At 40.7% G+C, this 26,273-nt stretch overlaps 3 protein-coding genes across 20 annotated transcripts in view; 2 read left to right on the forward strand and 1 right to left on the reverse strand.

The window, feature by feature from the left end:
* LOC126586223 (phosphoglycerate mutase-like protein 1) overlaps positions 1-9,177 on the reverse strand; it is a 53,846-nt gene extending 44,669 nt beyond the window's left edge. For 2 of the 17 annotated variants that reach the window (XM_050250991.1, XM_050250990.1), the window contains exons 1-5: positions 8,905-9,167; positions 7,659-7,726; positions 6,963-7,070; positions 6,731-6,810; positions 5,448-5,610 (exon numbers count right to left, since the gene is read on the reverse strand). In XM_050250991.1, coding sequence (XP_050106948.1) covers positions 5,448-5,610; positions 6,731-6,810; positions 6,963-7,070; positions 7,659-7,718 — 411 coding nt within the window. In that variant the 5' untranslated portion in view covers positions 7,719-7,726; positions 8,905-9,167. Of the gene's footprint in view, positions 1-5,447; positions 5,611-6,730; positions 6,811-6,891; positions 7,071-7,658; positions 7,727-8,904 lie in introns of those variants that run through there. The other 15 variants (XM_050250971.1, XM_050250970.1, XM_050250998.1 and 12 more) reach the window with 13 other exon arrangements.
* An 11,713-nt stretch (positions 9,178-20,890) lies between these two features.
* LOC126586221 (protein trichome birefringence-like 12) lies at positions 20,891-24,247 on the forward strand. Of its 2 annotated transcripts, none has more exons than XM_050250954.1 (4): positions 20,891-21,517; positions 22,047-22,184; positions 22,844-23,093; positions 23,342-24,247. In XM_050250954.1, the coding sequence occupies exons 1-4, from the start codon at positions 20,973-20,975 to the stop codon at positions 23,621-23,623; spliced, it is 1,215 nt and encodes a 404-aa protein (XP_050106911.1). In that variant the 5' UTR covers positions 20,891-20,972; the 3' UTR covers positions 23,624-24,247. The 2 variants fall into 2 exon arrangements, with proteins under 2 accessions (XP_050106911.1, XP_050106912.1); XM_050250955.1 differs by having other exon boundaries at positions 23,365-23,562.
* A 109-nt stretch (positions 24,248-24,356) lies between these two features.
* LOC126586228 (uncharacterized) lies at positions 24,357-25,214 on the forward strand. Its single transcript, XM_050251003.1, has one exon. The coding sequence runs from the start codon at positions 24,501-24,503 to the stop codon at positions 25,050-25,052; it is 552 nt and encodes a 183-aa protein (XP_050106960.1). The 5' UTR covers positions 24,357-24,500; the 3' UTR covers positions 25,053-25,214.
* The last annotated feature ends 1,059 nt before the right edge of the window (positions 25,215-26,273 follow it).

Raw genomic sequence — 26,273 nt, forward strand, 5'->3', positions numbered from 1 at the left:
CGGGGCTGCCTCTTCACCAAGGTTCAAGTCAAAACGATGGTCGGAAGGGCCAAACATATTTTAGAGGTTTTGGAGAAAGAAGAGATGGGCTAAATCCAGAGGTTAGAAGTGCAAATGGGAGTTTTACAAGCGGAATTTCAATGCACTTTGAAATGAACTACGCACCTCTATAAAAAAACAGCACTCGATGAGGCCGATTCCAGTTATCAAGGAGGCACTCGCTTTCTAAAAAGTTGGGCTTGAAACTACGGGCCAATCTTCCTTTTCTAGATTTGTCCGCACTTGTCACATGCAATCTCTGCCCTCAACGAAGCTCAGAACTCGAAGCGCAAATTCAGGATATTAAAGAGGCATCTGCTTTATCAAGACGTGTCAGCATCTATCAATTGCACATCTGCGTTGCGTAAATCACGCGCAATCTGTCGAAGATTTCTGAAGAAGCGGAATGCACGTGAAGTCTACTGTTAAATTATCCCAGGCTTGCCGACACGAGTAATGGAACAATGCCTTCCCAGCCATTAAGAAAATTCTATAAATGTTGAACTTCATAGTAAGGCAGCCTCACCCAACTTTCAGCCTCACTTAACCTTTCATCCTCTCTGAAATAGCTTTCCAACAAACCATCTCGAGTCACTCTGTATTCCTCATTCCTTGGGATACTCCTGCGAACAACCCATCCAGAGCAAAAGTATTTCATATCATGAAGGTAGAAAGCAAGAGTATCTCATATCATGCATTCTCCGTATCCTTTTCCTTGTCTTTGTTCTAACATGTAGGACTAGGAGAAGGAAAGCAATCAGCCAGCACTTGGCATCAATCTTCCGATCTGGAACCGACTGCTTGGAACCCCTTCCTGATTGCTTACCTAGCCTTGCTCTCGAGTACTCATCTTCATCATCTTGTGCTTCCTCTTCGTCTACCACATCTGCCTGGAGAACATATAATGGAAGTGAAAATGATACCTCGAAGCATGTGGAGACAATTTACCAATTCATCCTCAGCTAGGGACAAGGAGAAAGAAAGCAAGAGGTGGGCACTTGGAAAGATTGAAGAAAGAAACAGACCAACACCTTTACCTCGTGCCTGCCCGCCGTGCAGAAGAAACAAGCAGAGAAGAATGCAGACTGCACAATCAAATCATCCCAGCAGAATGAGTCTGATTTGAAACCAAGGAACTCTCATATTTCTCGCTCAGAAATACAAACCAGTTCGAGATCAAAGCTGTGGAAAGATAACAAGATCATCTATCTCCAAAACCAGATTTGCGTTCTTACACTCAACTCTGTCTATTTTTTTTTTTTTTGTTTACTTTGCTATACTTGTCATGTTTATTCGTTATTTGTTTATTTGCTTGTTTTTGTGTGAGTTTATGCTTGAAACATTGAGGACAATGTTTGATTTAAGTGTGGGGGGTAACCATTGTTTTGCATGAAATTCGTGGGAGTTTATCACCCATTACTTCTAATGTTGTTCCTTGCTCTTTTAAGTGTTTTTAAGGTATTTTGGAGTATTTTAGTGTGTTTTGACATAAAAATCCGAAAATCTCATAAAAATTTGAAAAATTGTTTTGAAAAACAAAAAACAAAAACCAAAAAGAGTTGTTTTTGTTTGTGTCTTAGGGTACCTTCCAACATAATGATGAGGATTTGGTTTTTAATTACATGACTGTTAAAAAGAGTTATAAACATGGATGAACATTTGATTTACTCTTTGGTGTATGCTTGGTTGTGGTTATAATTTATGAATTCACATGCAATCATAAAGGAAAAATTAGTTTTTGTAACATGCTTGAAGGAAGAAACTCAAACAAACGCTACAACCTTGTGAGACTTGAGCCTAAACGTTAATTGGAGAGTTGATAATCTGTGCATTATTGTTTTCTAAAGTCGTTGCATGATCTCATTTTTCTTTGCTTGGTTACTACTTAGAAGGCGTTTCATCATTTAGTTCCAAATGCTAGAACTCATGCCCATTTCATTCAAAGCATGATATTGATTTGCATAACACATATTCAAGATGAAGTTGTGTAGTTACCACCACCAAAGCCAAATTGTCGTGTATCCTACTTCATTATTTGTTTAAGTTAACCTCATTGAGCCTTGTTAGCCTACGTTCTTTGTTAACCCACGTTATCCTCACCTAACCTAGATTAGGATCATCCATACCCTTGTTCTTAAAGCATAGTAAAGCATGATTCAAATTGAATTCCTTTTGAGTAATGTTTGGTAGAAAACAAGTGTGGGGGAAGTGTTTCTCATGTAAGTAGTGTGCCATAGGCACGGGTGGAAAGAAAAGAAAAGAAAAATTCGTGCTATAAAAAAAAAAAAAGTTGAATTTGATCCTAAAGAGTTGTTTAAATCTTTCCCTTATGTCTAAAAGTTGATTTCTTCAATCTAAGTGAATTCTAAGTTCAAGTTCATTACTTTATTTGCTATTGCTTTAAGAACGTTTGTTTTCCCTTACTTTCATTTGTTAGCCAACACCCCAAGCTCCGTTACAACCTTTGACTTCAATCTTGAGTGTTATGTGTTTCAATTTGTGGAGTTTGAATTTGGTATGAGCATATGGTGTCACTGGTTCTCGCGGCATTCCATTTATGAGATCATATCTAAACATGCTCCAGAAATCGCTTTCTTTGTAATACATATATGTGAGCGTTCGTTTTCATGTTTACATCAATCTTCTCACATATAGCTAGTATATGGTGTGTAGTTAGAAAATCTGAGTGAAAATTGAGTGAATATCTTGTAAGGACTTGAGCATAAGGCATGTTACTATATTCAAAACATTGTTTTAATTGCTTAAATGTGAACTAGTAAGTGGTGACTATGATTAAGTATGTGCTTAAGTGTAAAGACAACTAAAATCTGTGGGGATGACAATTTTTAACATGTCATGTGCATTGGAAATCCCTGAGGCAAACGTTGGAAGGTTTAGGTTGGGTTTTGTTGGTTTTGTTGGTTTTGTTTTGTTTAGTTATTTTGTTTTGCTCGAGGACTAGCAAAAGTTAAGTGTGGGGGAATTTGATAGGAGCATATTTATGCGACTTAGTTAGCTCGTTCTTGCGCATTTACGTTGTGTTTTCTTGGTTATTTTAGTGTTTAAAGTCATTTTTGTGTGTTTTCAGATTCTAAGGACAAAGTATGCAAGAAGATGCATTTTGGAGACCTTTGGAGCAGTTTCGGGTTTGGAATGGATAGCAAATGCATGGAGCAAGGTGGATGGACGAAATTGAAGACTAAAGAGGCTAAGAATGTGAAGAATTATTGTACAAAGGATAAAGAACTCAGCCACCAAAGGGTGTCACTCCACAATGCACCTTCCTTGCCGTGTAATCACCATTGTATTCCCTTTGGATTCTCATGCCATGCTTAATCACCCTTGTCCCCTACATTATTTCTGATTTCATGCCTCAATACATTTAATTATTACACTTAATTGCTGCATACCTCTTGTTCCCTTCACCCATCAGATTTCATACAACTTTCACAACCATTACATGCACCAATTAATGCTCCATCAGCCACCCTTGGAATCCCATGCCGTGTGCAACACATGTGACTGCACCTTTGACTCATTTCTGAAACATTTCACCTCCCTTTTCATTTCTATTCAATGTGCACAATCATTCATGCTCCCTAGCTGCAACATCACTCCATTTTACCCTCCATACTTTGCATCATTACTTCATTTTCATCCTTGGACCATTGCACACCACAAATTCACCCTCCTTGCTGTGCACTTCCTCCATTGCCTAACCTGATTATCTAGGGTTTTTGGAGCCTATATATACATGTTTACACCTTTTGGCCAATGAGGATCTCCCATATTCATCATTCATCACAGAAAATTCGTCCATACACACCCTAGGCAGCAAAACACCCCAAAAACACCATTCTAGTGCCCAGAAAACATAACAGCCATTCCACCTTCTTCCACCCTCTTTGCCGAGTTCTCCACCACCCTCCAACCATCAAACACTCATCCACACTCACCCTAAACCTTTCCATACCATTCCCCATCCATTCTACACCATAAAACTACCCAAAACCTGTCCACAACCCAATCTGCCGCAAGCAAGGGAAAGGAGAAATCTTGGATGCACTTGCTGCCAAGTTGGAGCATTCTAGGTGTTTTCTTTCTTTGGATTTTAATGTCTAATTCATGTAATCTTTGTTTTGCTTTAAGTATGATTGGCTAATTTTGTTTTGGCTAAGGGTGTATTCAAAACCATGATTATATATGTGAAATAAGTTGATTACTTCCAGTTATCGTTGCATAAGTCGTGAATACAATTTGTTTAACCGTTGGATTTAGAACTTATTCTTGCATAATGATTGAGAGTGCACGCTTAATTTGCATGCTTGAATTTGGTGCTAGGATATAAATTTGTTTCACCTAATCGTTATGAATTTATATTCGCAAGTAGTGAAGGTCGCTAGTCACAATCGTGTTAAGCAGATTCCTGGAAAAAATATCATGCTTTTCATAGTTACAAATGTCTTGTCGATGCTTATGATTTCCAAAGAATGTAATGATTCTAACTTGTGTCTTTATCATGCTGTTCATATAGAGAACTTGTTAGGAATAATTTGTTTGCGATGCATATTCATCCAATTCAATAATTCTAGGGAAATCTGAAGGTTAATTTAAGCGGACTTAATTAACTTGGAGTGTCGAGGTTCATAACTTATTGAATTGATAACTGGAAATTGATTTACGTTGCATATATTTCATGTGTGGAGAAGAAACCCTTAACTATTCCATCATCCATTGATTCATCACAATTTTGTCTTACAATCTGCCAAATTAATTTAATTTCGTCCAAACACAATTCCCCCATATTTTGTTGAGTCGTAGTCATTCAAATCTGTGTTATTTTGTGTTCTTAAGCATTTGGAGTCATAAACACTTTGGATTTCGTCCAAATCAAGTTCTAGTTTCTTTTTGAGTCAATTTGATTGTTTTAGGCAGTTTTGAGTGCTTTAAATCTGTTTTGAGTCATAATAGTCTTGTTAGAGTCTTTAAGTTTAGTTTTTGTGTTTTTGAATTAATTTATATTAGATTAGCACCCCTAGTTAATCCTCGGTTAGAACGATCCCTACTTACATCATTACTACAATTGTCACAAATAGAGTTTAATTTGTGTGTTTAGTTATTTTACGCATCAGCAATGTAACTATCAAGGGACAAATCAAATAAACAAACCTGCCTAAGAAAACTTAGCTTTCTTCCATACATATTGGAGATAGCCACTAGGTTAATAATGTGCAATAATTGAGGATTCACCCTTTTAATTGAGGATAGACGTTCCTCCCCCGACCCTTGCAAAGCAAGGAGCCTTGTAGGCTTGGGGTCGCCTTTTTAATTGAGGATTCACTCAAGTTCAGTTCAAATAAAAAATAACATCAAAGAAGTCAAAGCATTTTGGTTCTTAACAGACATACCAAATGTTCTCGACAAAGCTCTACTGCAATGATTGGCGGGCAGTTGAGACTTGAAATTGAAGGGCGTTCACTATTTCCTGCATTTTCCCCCATTAGAGGCAGTACGTCCATTCCATCCTTGTAACCCTCGCCTCCAAATACTCCAACAGCCGTTTGCAGAGTCCTATTCGTTCAAATCAACTTTAATTACAGCGTAACATAATCTAAAAATGGAAATGTTCCTCCAGGGAGGAAGAATCTTCCTGATCAGATTAAGCAAGTTCATCAATTGTAACTTGGCTATTGCATTAACAAAGAAAGTTCCAGAAAAACCAAGCTTAATTACAATGAAACAAGTGTAATATATTTCTTTTCTTTTCAGTAGCTTGGAAGAAAAGATAATTTAAGATTTGGCTCAAATTATATCATCTTTTCAACATAAAATAACTAAGAAAAGGCTCCATTTGCGATAACCTCTACAGCCCTAAGTACTAGTTATCATGTACTCTGTGAATTCCGAATCATAAATAAAAGAAGTTATTTTCATACTTCTGTCATCTTGTACCAAAGGGGTAGAGGAAGACCTAGAAGGACTTTGGAAGAGACTCTAAGAAAAGACTTAAGAGTACTTGGATCTAAAGGAAGACGTGACACAGAACTGAGCACAATGGCGTTCTAGGATTCATATAGCTGACCCTACTTAGTGGGAAAATGCTTTGTTGTTGTTGTTGTTGTTGTTTGTCATCTTGTACCAAGAACTCTGGGAGTTGCTGTCACTGACTACCAGTGTCTATTCATGTCATAGTAAGAATATAATACCCATGTCCCGAAATCATACAGCCAAAAATTTCTCTGAAAAGAAATAGTTATGTTATACAACTTCGAAATTGTTTCTATATGCTAACCAAAAACCTAATAAACAAAAATCTCTTGACAGAAGAAATTACTGTTTAATATCCAAATGACCCCCCAAATTACCATATTTTCGACTCTAAAAACTACTGCTAAGACCAAGATTCTTGAATACAAGTACAACCCAACCTTTCCGTTTCATCTCTCCTCTCAAGCTCCTGTATACATACAACTTAGTCCAACTAACCAGATTACGCCTTTACAGTTTTTCAATTTTTTTTCCAGAAGAAGATTCACGAAACGGATCCTTTTCTACAATGATTTTGTTTGTTGCACTCAACCTTTCGAGCTGAAAATATTTCAACAAAATATAGAGAGATGAATAAAAAACACTATCCAGGACACAAAAAGACAGAGAGGTAGGCTAGATTCCACAACTATGGCGTAAGTACCTTAGCAAAGGAGATGTGATGACCAACTCAATCCTCTTGGAAAGCCCACATTCATGAACATGCTTACGCAAATTATCAACCTGCCACCATAGCAACAAAACAATTCATAAAATTATCTTTGATGACAATGTCTTTTGTTTGTAGTAGGAAAATATCGTTACAGGCTTTGTAGTTCTCGAAGTTTTCGTAACATAGCATCTGTAGAAGAAAAAGTCCATGATTTTCTTCCCACCTGCTGCCAGCCTAGTGGAGTAAGTTGTGCATCAAAATATTCAGGTTTCATGTATGCTTTGTAGTTCTTAGCTCCTTCTACATTGTGGATTCCTTGTCCATGCCTCACCTAGATGAACGGATTTGTAAGACCACAATGCAATGATTTCGCAAGACAAAAAGACCAGAAGGAAGATAATCTTGAATGTCCTAACGAAGAAAGTTGAGGTTCCACCATAAAACCAATTGGTAATATGGGGAGTAGCCCAACTTACTTATAAGCCCATGCAAGGCCCCTCCTCCCATCAATGTGGGATACACGTCCCCTCACGTGTGGCGAAATTTCAAGCCTAACACGTGGACAACACAACGGGGTGACATGGAGCGCTCCTCCCATCAATGTGCACTCTCAACACGCCCCTCACGTGTGGTGAAATTTCAAGCCTAACACATGGACAACACAACGGGGTGACATGGAGGACGTGTGGCCGTTTGGCTTCACACGTGAGACAACCTGCTCTTATACCATGAAGAAAGTTGAGGTTCCACCATAAAACCAATTGGCAATATGGGGAGTAGCCCAACTTAGTTATAAGCCCATGCAAGGCCCCTCCTCCCATCAATGTGGAATTCACTCTCAACACTCAAACCAAAGAAAAGTACGGCTTCAAATCTACAACAAACAGTGTGCAAATCCAAAATCAAAGTCGGTACCAACCAGGTGAAGAGTTTTGCATCGGTGCAGCGGAAACAAACTTGGACCTGAACCATTCTCCATATATGCAGCTTAACCATAGAATGAGAGTACAATCAAAATAAGGACTTCAATCCAGTATTTGGTGAAAATTATAGACATAAGTATATAGCTGTAGCTCAAGAATTTGAAGCTTGGCAATGATGAAAATCACATGTTAAAGAAGAGATTCATGTGCGTTTGTAGCTTTAGCCCATGAGAAGTTCGACCACAAATTTCATAGATCTTACAATCAGCCATTACACTAAAAAATTTAATAACACGGCATGTTACTGTTTCAAAATCATCATTTGTTGCAGAACCCAAATCTCCAAGAACTATTAACTCTTTTCAAAATCATTGGTTTTCGATTGAAACACTAGTGAAGACTTTGGGGAAAAAATTGTAGTTACTAGGACATATTCTTCCTAGGAGTAAATTACCTACAACAGAAGCCTGTCACAGTACAAGCAGAGTTATGGAAGTGAAGTGCTATAGAACAGTGTATTGTCAAGAATCAGGTAGTAGCACCAACCAAAGTGCATTTTATCAAATGTCATGAACTAATACTGTACATTGTCAAGCATCGGGTGCTATCACCATTGAAAGTACAAATCACAACTATCATCGAGAACTCAGTCCATTGTCATACACAGATTTTATGCGAAAACTTCGAAACTGTAATTTTGTCTGCCTCTAGAGTGATTTTATCTCCACTTACTATCAACCTTAAAAGCCTTGGCTCTCACATTGAGCACTCGAAAAACTATAAATTGGGTTAAAAACAATTGAAAATAAAACAAATGAGAAAGGATCTCTGGAAAAACCAACAGCAATCACTATCTCTCACTTCGCGAGCAGTGGATTTCAACCAGAAATAGAAAAAAGAAAGCAAATTTAACAGTTCAACTTCAACCCAGTTACTTCAGGCCAAAAAAGTTTGGGGACAGATCACCATTCACCAATGAGATGATCCAAAACCAAAATCATTCATGCAGTTTGGATTGGAGAATTTGATGATGTAATTCTAATAAAGCCAGGATCTTACCATCCAAATTCATAAATCAAAGATATCAAACAACCATCTAAGATACTATTATCCAAATCATAAAGTAATCTGGGAAATTAAAACAAACCCATGTTAAAGAATTCACCAAAAACAAATTGCAAGTTAAGAAATTAAAAATATATGCTATGAATACGAGAATAGTTTGGAGATGGGAGAGTTTACTAGGGCAGGGACAGACAGAGAAGATAAGCAAACTGCAGAAGGATGGTGATATCTGGGCAGTGGGGGAAGAGAGGACTTAAAGAGCAGGAGCAGTGATGGTGATATCTGTAAGAGTGGGATCAGAATCCTGCTTTCTACTGTCTCTACTCCAAGTGAGAGACTTACTGTCCGCGACTCTGTCTGCACCTCCCAATTTTTCCTTAACTTTTGGACACGGTTTCATCTCTCTTGTATATTGTAGACTGTAAAACAGGAGCCTCTTTTTTTTTTCCATTTTTTTTAATTCTTATTTAAGGCAATCCCTCGTGAAACTCAAAGGCATTCTCAACGTCAAACTCAATCTCACTTTGTCCATGAAACGTAAATTCTACAATTGGAAACCTGAAACTTAAATTAAATTCCATTTTGCCCATACAGTTCACGTCCATAAACAAATTTGTCAAAAGAATAATGATAGGTAGACGATGGTTTTAAATCACATTATGTGATTGTTATTTATTGGAATATCACTTAACGTGTTCATTTTCTATTAGTGACATATCATTTAATTTACAAAACTAGTTTTAAAATTTGATCTATCTAACATTACTCCGGTTAAAACATGACATGAGTGAATTGTAAGCCATGTGGACCAAAATTATAAAAGAATTTAATTTTTTTAAAAACGTTAAACGTTTGATAAATCTATGGAAAATTAAATGTTATATGAAATAATACACCTTTTTTATATTGTTATATAAAATAAAATTTTAAGATATTTGTCATTAACTTTCCAAAATCATTAATGACATTGTGGAGCAAAAAATAATCACAAGGCGACACGTGAATTTTTGGATAAAAGAGGACAAAAATACCCTTAAGGCATACCGGGATTCCTACGCACGAGCAGCGGGCAATCATCCGTTAACCAAGTAAAAAATGCCCAAAGAAGGTAACAAATAAAAGTTATTTCATCCATATACTCCACAAGGTAACAATTCCAAACATTCCATTTAAATTAGATTAATTGGTGAATTAATGGATTTTTTTTCCTAATTAATCCATTAAATCACCAATTAAATGACCCATTATGCCAATTAATCCCCCTTACATAACCCATCACCCATGACACACCAAAAGGAGCCCAAAAGGGCCGGCCACATCTTCTAAAAAGGGGATTGGTCATTCTCTATAAATTAGACCCCATTTTCTCTAAAAAGACCTAAGTTGATACTCTTACAAAACTCCCAAAAATTCTCTAAAAAATTTTTCTCTATAAATTATAACTTTGGTATCGGAGGTTCTTCGGCCAAAGCCCCCCCATTCATCGTGGGTGCGTGAGGCTTTTGGCCTTCACCTAAGGTGTTAATTGTTTTGTAGGTGCAATTTTATCCAAGAAGAAAGCGGCGGAAATTTGCATCCACAAATTGGTGCTTTAATTGAGAGTAGAGATCCATACTCGCAGAAGATTCTCGCATAAAAAGGTTTTTTTCTCTATTTTCTAGTCCATATGAATATTTTTCATACGTTCTTATTGTTAGAATTTTTTATTTGCAAAGGTTCTTTTATAAAACATATAAGAAAAATATAATGGCTAGAAATTTAGAAAAATTCTACAAGTGAAAATTCTAATACTCAAGAAATGGGACCGCGGCGATCCACGAGGCTAAATGTGGTCATAGGCGGAGTGGTACCACCACTACAAGGTTCCACCATGGCCCAAGCCGTGCCATCCAAGCTTGCACGGGTTCGATCCCAAGCCTCGCATCCGTATGCATCACGCGCTGAGCAGCCTGCTCCCGACGAGCAGCCCACTCCCGTGGTCCAGCCTGCTCCCGACGAGCAGCCCACTCTCGTGGCCCAACTTGTTTCTGCCAAGTAGCCCACTCTCGCGGCCCAGCCTGCTCTCGTGGCCCAGCCTGCTCTTGACGATCAGCCCACTCCAGTGGTCCAGCCTGTTTCCGCCGAGCAGCCCATTCTCGTGGCCTAGCCTGCTCTCATGGCCTAGCCTGCTCCCGCGGCCCAGTCTGCTCTCGTGGCTTTCCAAGCAGCCCAAGTCAGCCCAAGACTATCTCAACTATCCGGACCTACCATCGAGCCGGGGGCATTCTCATTACATTTTTTCGTGGATTTAACAATTCCCAACTCAAATCTCGCACCCAAAGTCTACCGCCCTTCCATTGCCAAATAAGGCATATTCATTCCAAGCTCTTCCAATCCAAATGGCGAACAACACTTGTCTCGACAAGTCATAGAGTTGACGAGCACCCTTGCACAACAGACAACCTTGGTGAATCAACTTTTGCAATGCACCGGAATCCAACATGCCCCGGACGAGGTATCCCGAAGTAAGACAAGAGCAGACGAACCTTTCCAGCAGCGTCTCGGCAAGCAGCTATTCGACCAGCCACGAGCCGAGCGTTCGGGCAGTGTACACTCCCGATTGGGCCCCCGAGATAGCGAATACTCCCGTCTTAGCGCACGGAGGAGTGTACACTCTTGACTAGGCCCACGGATGATCATACATTCACGGTTGGGGTCACACTCAGATAGTCAACATGAGCAACCTTTCGAGCAAAATGTTCATTTGTGGCTAAGCCCGCAAAGAGCATCATTCACCTCTCATTGGAGTAGGCAGCACGACAAACGGAGAGAAGCAGTCACTTAATCCAGCTCAAGTTCAACCAGCAGCCTACGAAGAACTCACTCGCTTGCTAGGAATGCACCACATGCACTGCATCTGCGGCATAGACGAGCCAAACACATGGAAGAGCAGCCTAAACTAGCAAGTCGGCAGCCGAAAGCTTCGCTACCCCCAACAAAGGCAAATTCACGAAGAAGTAAAGAGACTTTTGACCAAGCGATTGCATGATTTCCAATGCAATGAGGTCACCGACGAGGCACTACGATGGAACATGACCAACATAAGCTGGTCACGCTTCGCGGACGAGATCGAGCAGGCAGAGCCTCCACGCGAGTTCAACATGCCACATTTCACATCTTTCAAAGGGGATAAAGACCTAGAGAGACACTTAAAACACTACTGAAGCGCAATGATCCTTTATCGAAACAATGATGACCTCATGTGCAAGATATTCGCCACCACTCTACAAGGCGAGGCGCAAGATTGGTTCTACACCCTGCTGCCACAATCCATTCGGAATTTCTACAAACTTTCTTTGGTTTTCACCAAAGAATATTCATCCTATCGCTTGATAAAAAAGAAGTTCGATCATTTGTTTGACATCAAGAAGAACCCAAAGGAGTCACTTCATGACTATGTGAGGAGATTCAAAGCAGAGAAGGCAAAGATAGTCGCAATGACTCGATAGCTAGAGCAGCCTTCCAAAAAGGCCTTCCAGCAGACCATCCGCTATTCAGAAAATTAAGATCTAACTCTGGTAAACTCTTTAGCTTTGGTAGAGAAGCATGCACTTTGGGATGAGGTTTGCCAATGCACATTCAAGGACTTGAAGAAGTACCCAACATCACTTCCCTAGAAGTAGCGGAGGACTTATTCGCATGTTTGATGGTATCTAAAGTAGCAATAAGCTCTACCATCATGCGAGAAGAGCTGGGGACCCGACTACCTGTATTTTACAATTCAAAAGCTCTCATCGATGCTATTAAAAATTCAAAAGCTAACTTTGACGATAATTGTTGTAACCCAAAAGCTTAAGTTTTACGTTCAAACGCACGCAGTCATCATCATGATGCACTATTTCGCTGAATCCAAACCCGTGACGATAAAGGCGTAGACCCTGGCAGATGTAAAGTTTTCTGACGAATGCAACAACTCGGCCCAAAAGACACACCAAGGGCAGACGAACACACTCAGAAGCAAATTTTATCCTTATCGTCCCAGAAGATTCTACGTAAGAGTAACATGTACTGGCAGTCGAACACTACCTCCTGCTGCGCGTTACACGACCCTAGCCTATCCTTGTTCCATTATTCAGCTCTAGAGTGGCCTAATACCGAAAGTTGAACATCTCATGCTACATGTAACATGGCCCCAACGCCACGGCTCCCTACCGCGCCTTCAAGCATAGCCTTGACAACGCAACAGAGCGGCCCAATGACGCCCCAAAGGCAGCCGAACACACTTTAGCCATATCTACTCCCTCAATGGAGATTTCTGGCATTTGTATGTTGACGGTGCATCCAACTACAAAGGCTCGTGAGCAGCCGTGGTTCTTGCCACCCCAAACGATTCAATGCTCGATCAGGAGATCACTCTAAGCTTTAAAGCATCTAAACGAAGCAGAGTACGAAGCCCCACTAGCAGGCCTTCGAATGACAAAAGACTTGGTGGTGAAAAAGCTTTTAATTCATTCTGATTCCTAGCTAATCACCAGCCAGACTACTAGGGGCAAAGGCATAATGATCGTGGCAACCGACTACTTCACCAAATAGATAGAAGCAGAGCCCATGACGATCACGATTCAGACGAACATATAGCGCTTCAAATGAAAGAGAATCATTTGCTGATTTGGCATCCCTTAATCCATCGTCACCGACAACGGCCGTAATTCGTGGGCAAAGATTTGGCGAAGGTTTTCCAAAAATATGGCATCAAGCAGCACATGTCTACGCCAAGATATCATTAAGGCAATAGGCGAGCCAAAGCATCCACTAAGATAATCCTCGACTGTCACAAGAAATCCCCTACCAATAAGAAAAGAAAATAGCCAGACGAACTCCCTGGATGTCTATAGGCATATCGCACCACCAAAAGATGAGTAACCAAAAGGAGATGGCTACAAGCTTAAATCTGGCAGAGGAGAAATACGAGCAGACTATCACCCGCATCGCAACTTACCAACAACAGTTCCTCTCCAGCCACAACAAAAGGGCCAAGATCCGGCAATTCCAGCCCAGAGATCTAGTTCTAATAAGAGCCTTCATCACTGCCAGCAGAGAAGGCTCCAAAAAGATGAATCTCATCCAGGAAGGTCTGTATAAGATTAGCAGAGTAGGCAGCAATAGTAATTACACAACAAAAAAAAGATCGAAAAGCAGTGGAGCGCCTACAATCTGAAGAGCTACCATGTGTGACCTCCCACTACATCAAAGCCCGAAGACTCAAGAAGCTCGATGGGCACCACCACACAAGCTGAGGACTGTCCAGTTGTTATGCAGTTCCCACCTTACAGCTAAGTTCTCGTTCGTTTCACTCATTTTTCAATGAGGAATTTAGAAGTAATCACAACTTGGCTCGACTGCATGCTTACAACAACTAATCATTCCTACACTTCAAAAGAATACTTCGCCCTTCTTAAGGACTCATCGTAGGAATTGCGCCCCTCGAAGGACTAACCATGCTCTCCAGTGCGAGAGGGTAAACTAATTGCTCTCCAGTGCGAGAGGGTAAACCAATTCCCCGACACCTATATGGGTCAGCTCTCTAAGACGGGAGGATAAATTTTACACTCCAAATATCCAGACGTGGATGAGCCTGGCTGCTCTAGTATAACTAGATGCACGATGGCTTGCACCGGGATTCCTAGAAGTAGCCACAATGGTCTTTTTCAAGGCTTAGCTAACTGGAGGATTTTGGGTCTCTTGGTCTAATCTGTGGGGAACCGGGCCCTAGAGACGGAGGGGGCACATTACACAGTACGCCCTACAGACGGATGCCCTGGAACCCTAAAGCTACTACCCGAGTGTACTAAGGTAGCCTACGGATTCCGAAATATTGCCTACGACTTGCCCTTCGAGCAGTAAAGCTACGCTAGACTTATACAACCACACATTCTTGTGAAAGATTAAACAAGCTAGCGCGCATATATGAAGCTTTATCCACTGCCAACATGCTACGTAGTCGATAAGCTTCACCTCTGCCAAGCGTGGAACAACCTACACCAAGTCCTAAAGTATTGTGATACTTGCTACGCAACCTACGGAATTGGAGAAAGTCAAGGTTAATAGCCTAGTGGTTACGCGGACTTGTCTGCATCTGGCTGCCAACCCTATGGCTAACAACTTTGTAAAGTTCTACACCAACACCTACGACTGCATAGGCTACGCGAGCTTGTCTACTTATAAAAAAATAGCATGCCTGCCACTGGTCTATCAAGTCTAAAGGTTATAACATGAACAAAAGAAGCGAAGATGAAGAAAAACGAAGGAAAACATGTTTATAAACAATTAGCAAAGACCGAAGGAGTTCAAGCAAAACAAGAGCTACAAGATAAAAACAAATAAAATCCTAAAGACTACCTAGAAGACTACGGCAGCTTGGACATCCCACGATTACTCGGTCGCCATACCTTCAGCAACTGTAACGCTCTTAGCAGCGGCATCATCCGACGCTTCACCGCCGGCTGCCCCAACCTGGGCACCAACTTCTTCAACTACTTTACCAATGGAAGCCTCAAAAGTAAAAGCAAGCAAGTCTTCTGGAGAAATAGAAAAGGTCTCGAAACCTCAAGCCCATCCTTCTCACCCTTCAGCTGCTCATTCTTCTCAAGCAGATTAACACGGACACACTGCAGCTCATCCACTCTTTTTTTTTTCAAACTTTCGTTGATCTTTAGTAAATCTTGAAGTTCCAACACTTGGGGTTCAAGTCTATCGATGATTCTCTTGAAGTGGATCACTTGATTATAAGCAGCAATCAACTCTTCATCCTTTTCATAAGCAGCGAAACGAAGCTCAGAAACTGCAAACTCAAGATCTTGAATATGAGGTATGTAACATCCAATCTCTTTCTCTGCACTTTCATACTTAACTTGCATCGCGTCAAGCCTAGTCTTCAAGTCAACGATCTCGTGACGAGCGGTCTCAAGCTGCAGAGAAGTGGGGGCAGAAATATTAGACCCATTCAAAGCAATAAGCTTAGAATCCAACCTCTTGATCTCTTCGGATGAGGAATAAGCTTCAGTTGCCATAGTCTTCGCCACCTCCTTGGTAGCCTTGTTGTATATACATCATAGCAAGCAGAGCAGTCTTTCTATATTGGGTCGTATGCTTTGCAAAGGAACTTGGGCAAACAACCTTTCTATCGTCATCAACAAACTTGGCACAAGTGTCCGTGTCTTCAAGCAGATTTAGCTTCAGAAGCAGGCTTAGTGAATTTCTCACAGCTGCCCACGCGAGCAGTCTCTTCCTTCCTAGCAGGATCAGTCTCAGCAGCAAAGGAAGTGGGCTTTGGCGCCACTTTAGTAGTAGAGTCTACCTTATCGCTATTTATAGTAGCAAGCCTCTCCAAAGGTGAACCAGACTTAGCTCCCAATAGACATCTTGGTACAGACTTCGGCAATGGGGGCATGACAGAACCTTTACGTTGAGCAATCCTATCAGCAATCGTACTAGCCATTCTCGACATGGTAGGCGCCACATGCTCAGATTTAGCAGCCTTATTTTTTCTTCCTATTGGAAGAAGTTAGTCAATCACAAGCATCTCGGCAGCAGGCAAGCCTTCATGAGCAGCAGAGGAAGTCTTCAGTCGTTATCAACCGGTATCTCTTGATCAGGAGGGGAAGATCTCTTCTTTCCACCATCATTCATAGTAGGTTTCACGACAGCGATCAGACGAGCCAATGCATCCGTCTTGATCCTCTTTACCTCATCTTTCGGGAGCAGTCCACCTTACTTCCGATGAAGAGAACTAAGCAGCCAACGCCATTCACAGTACTCAGCAGAGGATATCAACCCAGCATTCTAGTAGGCAGGAGGCCTGCATGCCCAACATTCTAGCAACCCATGAGGCCCGCGACCTCCTCATTTCTTTCAGTTGCCAGCCTGGCCCGAGTAAGGTCAAAGAGCCCAAAGGACATGAGTCATGTGGCTCACCTAGCACTGCGCCCCAGCATCACAATCTGCGGCCCCGACCGCACAAGTTGCCCTTGGCTCTAGCCAAGCCAAACAGCCCAAGCAATGGCCCCTACCACGATGCCTCATCGGCCCATGCCGAGCCGATTCCTGGCCTCTGCCAGCCGACGTGCCTCACCACCCCGACGGTTGCCCCACAATAGCACATCCAAGAAGAAGACAAGAAAAAATTAATTTTTTCTTACATCGGTGCGGCACGGAGAAGACAAAGAAATCAAAGAAAGACGGTCCTTTGCATGGGCAAGATGTAGAAGATTGCTAGAGTAGGGGGAACAAATATCCTCTAAGCTCTCTCTCTCTTGTAGGGTAGAATAATTCGCTCTCCAAAGTTGATTTAACAACCCACTTAAGGCGGACTTAAATAGGCTTTGAGAGAAATTTATTTCCCTTTCCTAGAATGACCTAATTTCCTATTAAAGAGAGAATCTACATCAAAATAGGAAGCAGTCATACGTTTCCTAAAGCAAGATGATCTACACCTGCTGCCCTTTCCTACGAGCAGCCCAACAGGTATGGAGGCATTTGTGGAGCCAAAAATAATCATAAGGCGACACGTGGATTTTTGGATAAAAGAGGACAAAAATACCCTTGAGGCATACCAGGATTCCTACGCACGAGCAGTGGGCAATCATCCGTTAACCAAGTAAAAAATGCCCAAAGAAGGTAACAAATAAAAGTTATTTCATCCATATACTCCACAAGGTAACCATTCCAAACATTCCATTTAAATTAGATTAATTGGTGAATTAATGGATTTTTTTCCTAATTAATCCATTAAATCACCAATTAAATGACCCATTATGCCAATTAATCCCCATTACATAACCCATCACCCATGACACACCAAAAGGAGCCCATAAGGGCCGGCCACATCTTCTAAAAAGGGGATTGGTCATTCTCTATAAATTAGACCCCATTTTCTCTAAAAGGACCTAAGTTGATACTCTTGCAAAACTCCCAAAAATTCTCTAAACACTTTTTCTCTCTAAATTCTAACATTGGCATCGGAGGTTCTTCGGCCAAAGCTCCCCCATTCATCGTGGGTGCGTGAGGCTTTTGGCCTTCATCTAAGGTGTTAATTGTTTTGTAGGTGCAATTTTGTCCAAGAAGAAAGCGGCGGAAATTCGCAGAAAAAATCAACTATTTCTAAAAATTATCAAACTTCACAGAAATGAAGATCTCAGGGAGTAAAAGAACTTCCATACCTGTGACTAAGGCCAATTTGGCCGGGAAAAGCCTCGATTTCATGAAAACTCGCCGAAAACCCTTGAAATAGGTGTTCTTGATTCGACTCCAAACAAGCTATGACGCCTCCAAGGTTGATTGGGCTTTGTCTCTGGGTTCATGGAGAGTCTAGTGGTGGAAGTGGTTGACGATATTTTCTTCAGAAATGGCGGATCACCGCCACGTAGCCCTCGGCGCACCCAACTCCGTTCTTCACCAAATTGGGTGAAAAACCATCGAATATTAGAGTTTAAAAGGAAGAATGAGGGTTGTGGAGTTGATTATAAGAGGAGTATCGGTGTAATTCGTCGAATTTTGGCCCAAATCACGACGAAAAATGGTGAAGAAAGCCGGGTCTAGCATCGGATCAGGAACCGGGTCCTGTAGGGTCCGGGTTGGCTGCACCTCAACTCTCTCATTTCCCCTCCTTTCTCTCATCTCTCATTGGTTCACCCTCTCATCTCTCATTTTCTGATTGAGCGACCTGCCCTTCTTTCCCTCATTTATTTATCATCACCATTGCCCATCTTTTCTTCCATTTAATCTGGGGCACACACGTGGCTTTCCAGATATTTCCCCAAAAATTTGGAGCTTTCTTGAAACTAATCAATTTACTAAAATGCCCCCAACTTTAAACGTTAATAACTTCTTCGTTATAACTCAAAATTGCGTTTCGTTTGCGCCCACGCGTCCGTAGCTTTAAGTAATATGAGGATACGCCAAGAAAACGAACCTTACACAACATGACAAGACGGTCAACAAAAAAATCAACGCTTTGCCTCGAAGGGCATTTTCGTAAGCTCAGTTATTAAAATTATAAAAATCATAATTTTTAGGGACGAGCTATTACAATTAATTTGTCATCTTACTTTAACTACATTAAGTTTTTCATCCAAATAAATCATGTACTTTGCATAAATTGGCTTCAAGGTTATTTCGGGCTTTCTAACTCCCCAAACCCTTACAAGATTATTTCAGACATTTCAACTTTTTTTTTTTTTTTTTAAGAATGGGATAAACTGTTTGGAATCTTAAAGCTTGCAATTAGTTAAACTTCATATTAGTGACTCTAATGTAGTACACCATAAGTTTTTGAGACGAACATGACATGTTTTTTATATAAGCCAAAATTTTTTGGTGAATACCAAAAAGAAGAGATCCCATTGAAGTGGCCAATCTCAAGCATATTGTCTATATATCTGGTCGCACAAATTGCATGGTATCATAAATATAGATCTTTGATATTATCCTTCCAACTCCTTGGGTAAATATATCATTGTATAAAATCAAAAAATTCATAGAGGCTCAACTCTAGTTTTTATGAAATTATCTTTTAAAAGCAACTTATAAGAGCAGTTCCACACCTAACATAAATGCGCTAACACCCAACGCATTTATTCACTCAATGAAAAGTGATAGACCCCAATGAACAATAATAGGCCAAATGCATCTCCACCCCTAAAAAAATGCGCTGGCACAAACGATCTCCACCCTTACACAATAAGCTGGCACCTAGCCCATTTACAATATTTTAAATTTTTTTTATAAAAGAATAAATAAATAAAATAGTTTTAATTTCGAATAAGATTTTTAACCAATCTCATCACGCCACGTGTCATTATTCGAACGTACTATTTTGTGAATAGATTTCCGCTAAGATTTGCAACCAATCCTGAGGTCACACGGGCCACGCGCCTCGCGCGTCCGTGCCACGTGCCTGGCCCATGAGGTCACACGGGCCTGTCCCAAGGTCTGTCAATTTTAGGTTGGCCTAGAGACCAGCTTGGGCTGGGTGCCAGGCAATCTACTGGGCTGGAAAGAGTCCCTAGGTGTCGGGCCATTTTTTTGCCTGTGTGCAGGCCTATCCCACCCCCGGTGGAAGTGCTCTAAGGTCTTTTTAAAAGCAGTTATCTGAAGGTTATTTCTTTTAAAATAAGTAAGTAATTTTACTTTACCAAACACTTTTATTGCTTAAATTTAAAATTAAAAAACGTTTGATGAAAAATAAAAGGGTAAATTACAAAAAACTACCTCAACTATTGGGTTATTAACAGTTTCATACCTCGTCTTTAAAAAGTTTCAATGTCATAACTTATCTTCGAATTTGTTGCAATGTCATACCTTCCGTTAGTTGACTGTTAGTTCCTCTGTTAAATGCTGATGTGGCATGAGGCAAGGAAGGGGGTTGGGTTGGGGGAGGGGGAAGAACTAGGTTTGTTTTTGTTTTGGGTTGCAGGGGGTTGAGTTTTTTTTTTGGGGGGGGGGGGGACGAACTGGGTTTGGTTTGGGTCTTCTTCTTCTTCTTCTTCTTCTTCTTTCTAGGTTGCAAGGGGTTGAGTTTGTGGGCGGGTCGAGAGGGGGGGTGGTGGGGGACGAACTGGGTTTGGTTTGGGTTTTATTTTATTTTATTTTTATTTTCTTCTTCTTCCTCCTTCTTCTTTCTGGGTTTTTGTGGGCGTCGCGGGGGGGGGGGGGACGAAATGGGTTTGGTTTGAGTTTTTTTTTTTTTCTTCTTCTTCTTCCTCCCTTTTCTCTCTGGATTGCAGGGGGACGAATTGGGTTTGGTTTGGGTTTTTTATTTTTTATATTTTTTCTTCTTCTTCTAGGTTGCAGGGGTTGGCTCTTAAATTTTATTTTATTTTAATTCTTAATATTTAATTAATATTTTTAATAAAAAGTGGACCTGTCTCATGCCACGTTAGTATTTAACAGATGAAGTGACAGTCAATTGACGGAAGGTATGACATTGCAACAAATTCAATGATAAAGTATGACATTGAAACTTTTAAAGACGAGGTATGAAACTGTTAATAACTCAATAGTTAAGGTAGTTTTTTATAATTTACCCAAAATAAAATTCCAGACGGGGCTAAGAGTTAAATGATCTTGGTCAAGGGGTTGGTTGCAATTTGCTTAAAAGGAAGAAGAGGGCTGAGTTCGATAGAAAAGCACCTTCGGCCGGTTTTTGCAAAGAGTGAAAAGCCTTTGGTGTACCTCTTTTTTTTCTCAAAAATAGCAACAGATGACAGATGCTTCTAACAATGGCACCCAAGCTTCTCTCTCCCCTCTTCCCATGGCTTATTCTACTGACCCTCTTCCTCCTCTTCCTCTACTCCTCACTCCTCCCCTTCCACCCACCCTCTCCACCAACCCCTCCATCCAACAAGTTCCCCACTTTACCCTCCTGCAATTTCTTCAAAGGCCACTGGGTCCAAGACCCCAACCGCAAACCCATGTACGATGAGACCTGCCCATTTCACAGAAACTCCTGGAACTGCCTCAGGAACAAGAGGGACAACATGGGAATCATCAATTCTTGGAAATGGGTCCCTCAAGGTTGCGTCTTGCAACGGATCGACCCGGCACGGTTTCTGGGTCGGATGAGGAACAGGAATATTGGGTTCGTCGGCGACTCGCTGAATGAGAATTTTTTGGTGTCGTTTTTGTGCATTCTCAGAGTGGCGGATGCGGGTGCTAAGAAGTGGAAGAGGAAGGGGGCTTGGAGAGGAGCTTATTTTCCTAAGTTCAACGTTACGGTGGGGTATCATCGGGCAGTGTTGCTCGCTAAATATGAGTAAGATATCCTAGTTTTGTATCAACTAATTTCATGGGAATGTTTGTTTTTGCTATTTTGTTTGATTTATGAACATGCGTTGCGCCTTGCATTGACCTTTTTAACTATCCAGGATTGTGGTCTTTGATTGGATTGTGAATTTGTTGTTGTAAACCAATTTGATGTTTGGTCTAATCTATTAAAAGAATGCAACTCTGTTAGATTAAGCATTTTCGGACTTTCGTTGGCACTGACATTAGGAAGTTTCTGGATCGAACCTTGAGCTTCTTAATTTTGTATGTCGAAATGCATGCTAGACATATGTAGATCGACGTGAATGAAGTCATGGGAAACTTTGATTTATTCTTGCTTATGCATTTCGGTATTGGGTTTCCTTGAGTTTTAAGGGGACTGGTGGTGGTTTTAGTATTTCCCTAAACTGGAATTTTAATCTGGAATGCTGTTGACTGTCATTTTTCTGAGTTTCATTTTTCGTGTAAATGAGTTATGAAAATGGAAACCTCACATGCTCATAGCTGATTGAATCAAGGTGGCAACCAAAACAGACTGCGGGTGGGGATGAAGATGGATTGAAAGGAACGTATCGAGTAGATGTTGATATTCCTGCCAATGATTGGGCCAACATTGCTGATTTTTATGATGTCCTAGTTTTCAATACAGGGCACTGGTAATACCCCTCTCCTTCTGATAATTCACCAAATCTGTTGATTAACGAATTGATTTATTTATTGATATCTTTTTTAAAGCTGTGGCATGTCTGAAAGAGTTTTAACATTACAGGTCTTAAGGATTCTAGTTTTCGTAGCATCGTATATTGTATGGTCCTCTTCAGTAGTCTATTTGATTGATGAAATGGCCCATTCTAACCCTAATCATCAATGAGATTAAATTGATTAATGAATGCCAGGAAAAGGTAGTGGACATAGAGATAAATAATTTATTTATAAAATATACACACACACTCACACAGAAAGAGAGGTTACAGTCTGGTTTTTGAAAGGAACAGAAATAACTTCAAGTAATTGAAAAACTTTTTAAAAAAGGAAAATTAGAAAGCTCGCTTTACAAGTATCCTACAGTAATCCTAATTGGTGTACATGCGAAGCATTTCCTCTATCTCCTGAAAAGGACATCATATGGATTAAAAGGGTCTGTCACCCTAAAACTAGGATTCATTTGATATTGAACACACTAGTGCTCACTCAAATCTCCTGTTGAGTTTGTTGCTTTGAGCTGGCACCTCATTAGTTCTGTTTACATGTCTGGCCTCTATTATCAGTTCATATTCTGCATAAAACAGCTGCTAAAAAATTTGTGCTTAACTAGGTGGAATTCTGATAAATTTCCAAAAGAGACTCCTCTCACTTTTTATCGTGTGGGCGAACCAATACTACCTCCCCTTGATATATTAGATGGATTTAAAGTTGTTCTTGAGAATATGGTACCATACATACAAAACAAAGTTCCTCACAAGACACTCAAGATATGGCGTTTACAATCACCAAGGCATTTTTATGGAGGTGATTGGAATCAGAATGGCAGTTGCTTGTTCAATAAGCCCCTTGAGGAGCAGCAGGTATGAATTCATTATGGCTACCCTTATACCACTGACCATGGTTTCATACACCTGTCCATTGTGAAACAAAACCGTAAAATTTTGTGAGTTTCTTTTGAATTTGATATTTTCTGGAAAATGTCACCAACAATTCATAATCAAACAATGGCTTAAAAATGAAACCAGATCTTGTACTTCCATTTTTTTTTCCTTCCTTTGATTTTTGTTTAGAGTGTTTTCTCGAGAAACTCATAGTAATGCCTCAACAGCTTGACTTGTGGTTTGACCCCAGCAACAATGGACCGAACAAAGAAGAAAGACTGCTGAATCGTCTGATTGAAAGCGCATTACAAGGAACCGATATTCAACTGCTTGACCTGACTCAACTGAGTGAATTCAGAGCAGATGCCCATCCAGCAATTTGGTTGGGACAGAAGGATGCCGTTTCAGTCTGGGGCCAGGACTGTATGCACTGGTGCTTACCTGGTGTACCGGATACGTGGGTTGACATATTATCAGAACTGATCCATGTTGGGTTGGAGTTGGGATGATGAACAACACTTGGTACACCTAGACTGGAAATTGCATACAAGGATGACTTTCGTGGAAGCCGGGTTGAGCAGAATCAGTCGATCTTTTTGTAACACAAAGTAGACCAAGATAAAGTGAGGCATTGGGTGCATACAGTCTCGGCACAAGTTTAATTGGAAATTTGTTGACATCTTTTTTATGGAGGAAGGCGGCTTTCTGTTCCCTCTGTTGTGAAGGAGAATGACACGGTACAGATTCCACTGAAACTGTAACAAAACCAGACCGCGAAGAAAAAATTTGTAACAAGTGAGAGGCATCATATTTCTTCATTTTTCATTGAAATTATTTCCCGAGTCAGAGAAGGTAGTTCCTGGATAGATCATGGTTTTCTCGATCCTCTAGGTTAAAACAGAATTATCAAGCATTCAGGATCGGGTTTATGTTTGTAATTCAAACTCCTTGTTGCTTAAAATGCTTGCTTTCTAAAGAAATGCAAATCAGTTCATATGTTACAGGCTGTTGTATGCCGTACTTGAACTCTGTACACTAAAATTAAACAGTAGCTGGTATAGCGGAATGATATTGTAAAAGTATACTTGTATTTGTATGTATGTTGTTCAATCACTTGAGAACGTTTATCGTTACACGTGTTGTCATGTGTTCTACAAAATATCGATTGTATCGCGGATATTAGCAACTTTTTGGATTGGACGTGGTATAATCTAACAGGGCAGCAAGGGCCACAAATAATGTTAGCATCTGGGTTGTGGCCCAAAACTCAGGGTGTTAGACCCAAATCAGAAACTGCAACAACATCTCATTAGCTTTACTACTTGCTGGTTCCTTCTTCTGAGTTCTCAACCTTGAAGTCATCAAACAACCTGAACTCCTCTGAAAATGGCGTTGAGAATCCATCTCCTTTCCCCAAAACTCCCCCACCAACCTCCGAAATTGCACACCAATCCCTTCCCCTCCATATCCAAATCCCATCTCAGCACCGCCACAAGACCCAAGACCCGAACAATCCACTGCTCCAGCGGCGGCGGCAGCAGCAGCAGCAACCATGGCATGATGAGTGACGCGGAGCTTGCGTCGGATTTATCCAAGATGAACAGTCTCTTGGCGCAGAGGGAGGAGGCCATGGACAAGAGCAGGCAGCTCCTCTTCGCGGAGCTCTGCCAATTCGTGGGTTCGAATTCGGAGGAGGTGAAGAAGAAATGGGGGAAGTTGGAGGAGGAGGAGAAGATGGTTTTGGTGAAAGGGTTTGTTTCGGAGTGGGGTGTCAATTTCCACCCGCTGTCTGCAAAGTCCGTAAAGCAGTTGGTGGAGGAACATGTCCAGGAACAAAACCCTAAACCTGCGAATTCGAAATCGTCTTCTTCTTCTGCTGTTTCTGTTTTGTTTCCTGGTTTCAAGAGAATGATGGGCTTCTCTGACGACGACAAATAGATCGATCCATCCATCCATCCATCACTTCTCACTTTTGTTTTGGGTTTCAGTTTCATCGGTCATTGATTTTAATTTGTTATCCAGAAACATGGTTTTTCGTTATCGAAGTTCAAATGGTATTGTAAATCCACATAAATGAGAATTTCTTTTGGGAGCATGAAACATCCAAATTGGAAAAACAGATGAAATTTGATGAGAGAGGCAATCTTCATTTGATAACTCGTCCAGACTGATTTTCTATATACAAACTGATAACCCACATGGATGCAATTTCCCCAAATATCTTACCATACATTCAGTGGCGAAGTCAGGGATTGTCGGGAGGAGGAGCGAAAATAAAAAAGGCAGCACTCTCAGACACATTATGTTCTGTTTGATATAACGAGTTATGAGTTCACAACTCCCCTATTTCCAACCTCTTCCTTGTGATAGAAGCAATCCAACTCTTACACTTCATGCAAAGCGAGTCCAACACGGTGGCCTATCGCTGTTATTATCAGTGTCTTCATGACAATAAAACCAGCCGAGAGTGAAAGCAGACTCGGCCACTCTCGGAAAATAATGACAGTGAAAAGAATAAAATGCATAGGCATAACTAAGTTACCTATTTTCATACAAAACTGCATTAGGGACCGTTTGGTGCTTGGCTCACAACTTTCTGAATTCTATCAAGTTTCCCAAAATTGCTTTTCACAAATGCAAAGTTCAGTAACACAAGCTCGAAACCAGAAACACTAATTGAAGTTTGAAACTAAAACAACTTCAGTACCAACTAACAGCTTCAATCTGAGTTCGGGAATTTGTTTCCGCTAACAGTGCTCGGGTCAAAAATGCTTCAAGCTGCATATACAGTGAAAGTCAACTGTTGCATAGAAAGAGGAGGTATTACTCTCAAATATGCTCCATCTATGAGAAGGGATATCAAACTGTATCACTGAAACCCAACTTTTGGGTGAGAACTGACAAGTGAGGTCCCTGCAACTGTCAATAAGCAAAGTGTGACAAAAGCTTCAGAGATTTTAGAGGACAGAAATAAAACATACAAAAAGAGTTTAAACCCGTTCTGTTTTCCACGCGAACCTCAAAAACTCGTCTAAGAAGGAATTTTCCACCAAGAGAAAGAATACCGAGTCCACCTAAGGCTTTTAGACTTTCCTTTAGAAGCTTTGGCCAAAAACATTTCCTCTGCTAGGTTCTGCAGAAAAATAAAAATGAAGGAAT

This window comes from Malus sylvestris, chromosome 10 (assembly GCF_916048215.2).
Source record: "Malus sylvestris chromosome 10, drMalSylv7.2, whole genome shotgun sequence".
NCBI lineage: Eukaryota > Viridiplantae > Streptophyta > Magnoliopsida > Rosales > Rosaceae > Malus > Malus sylvestris.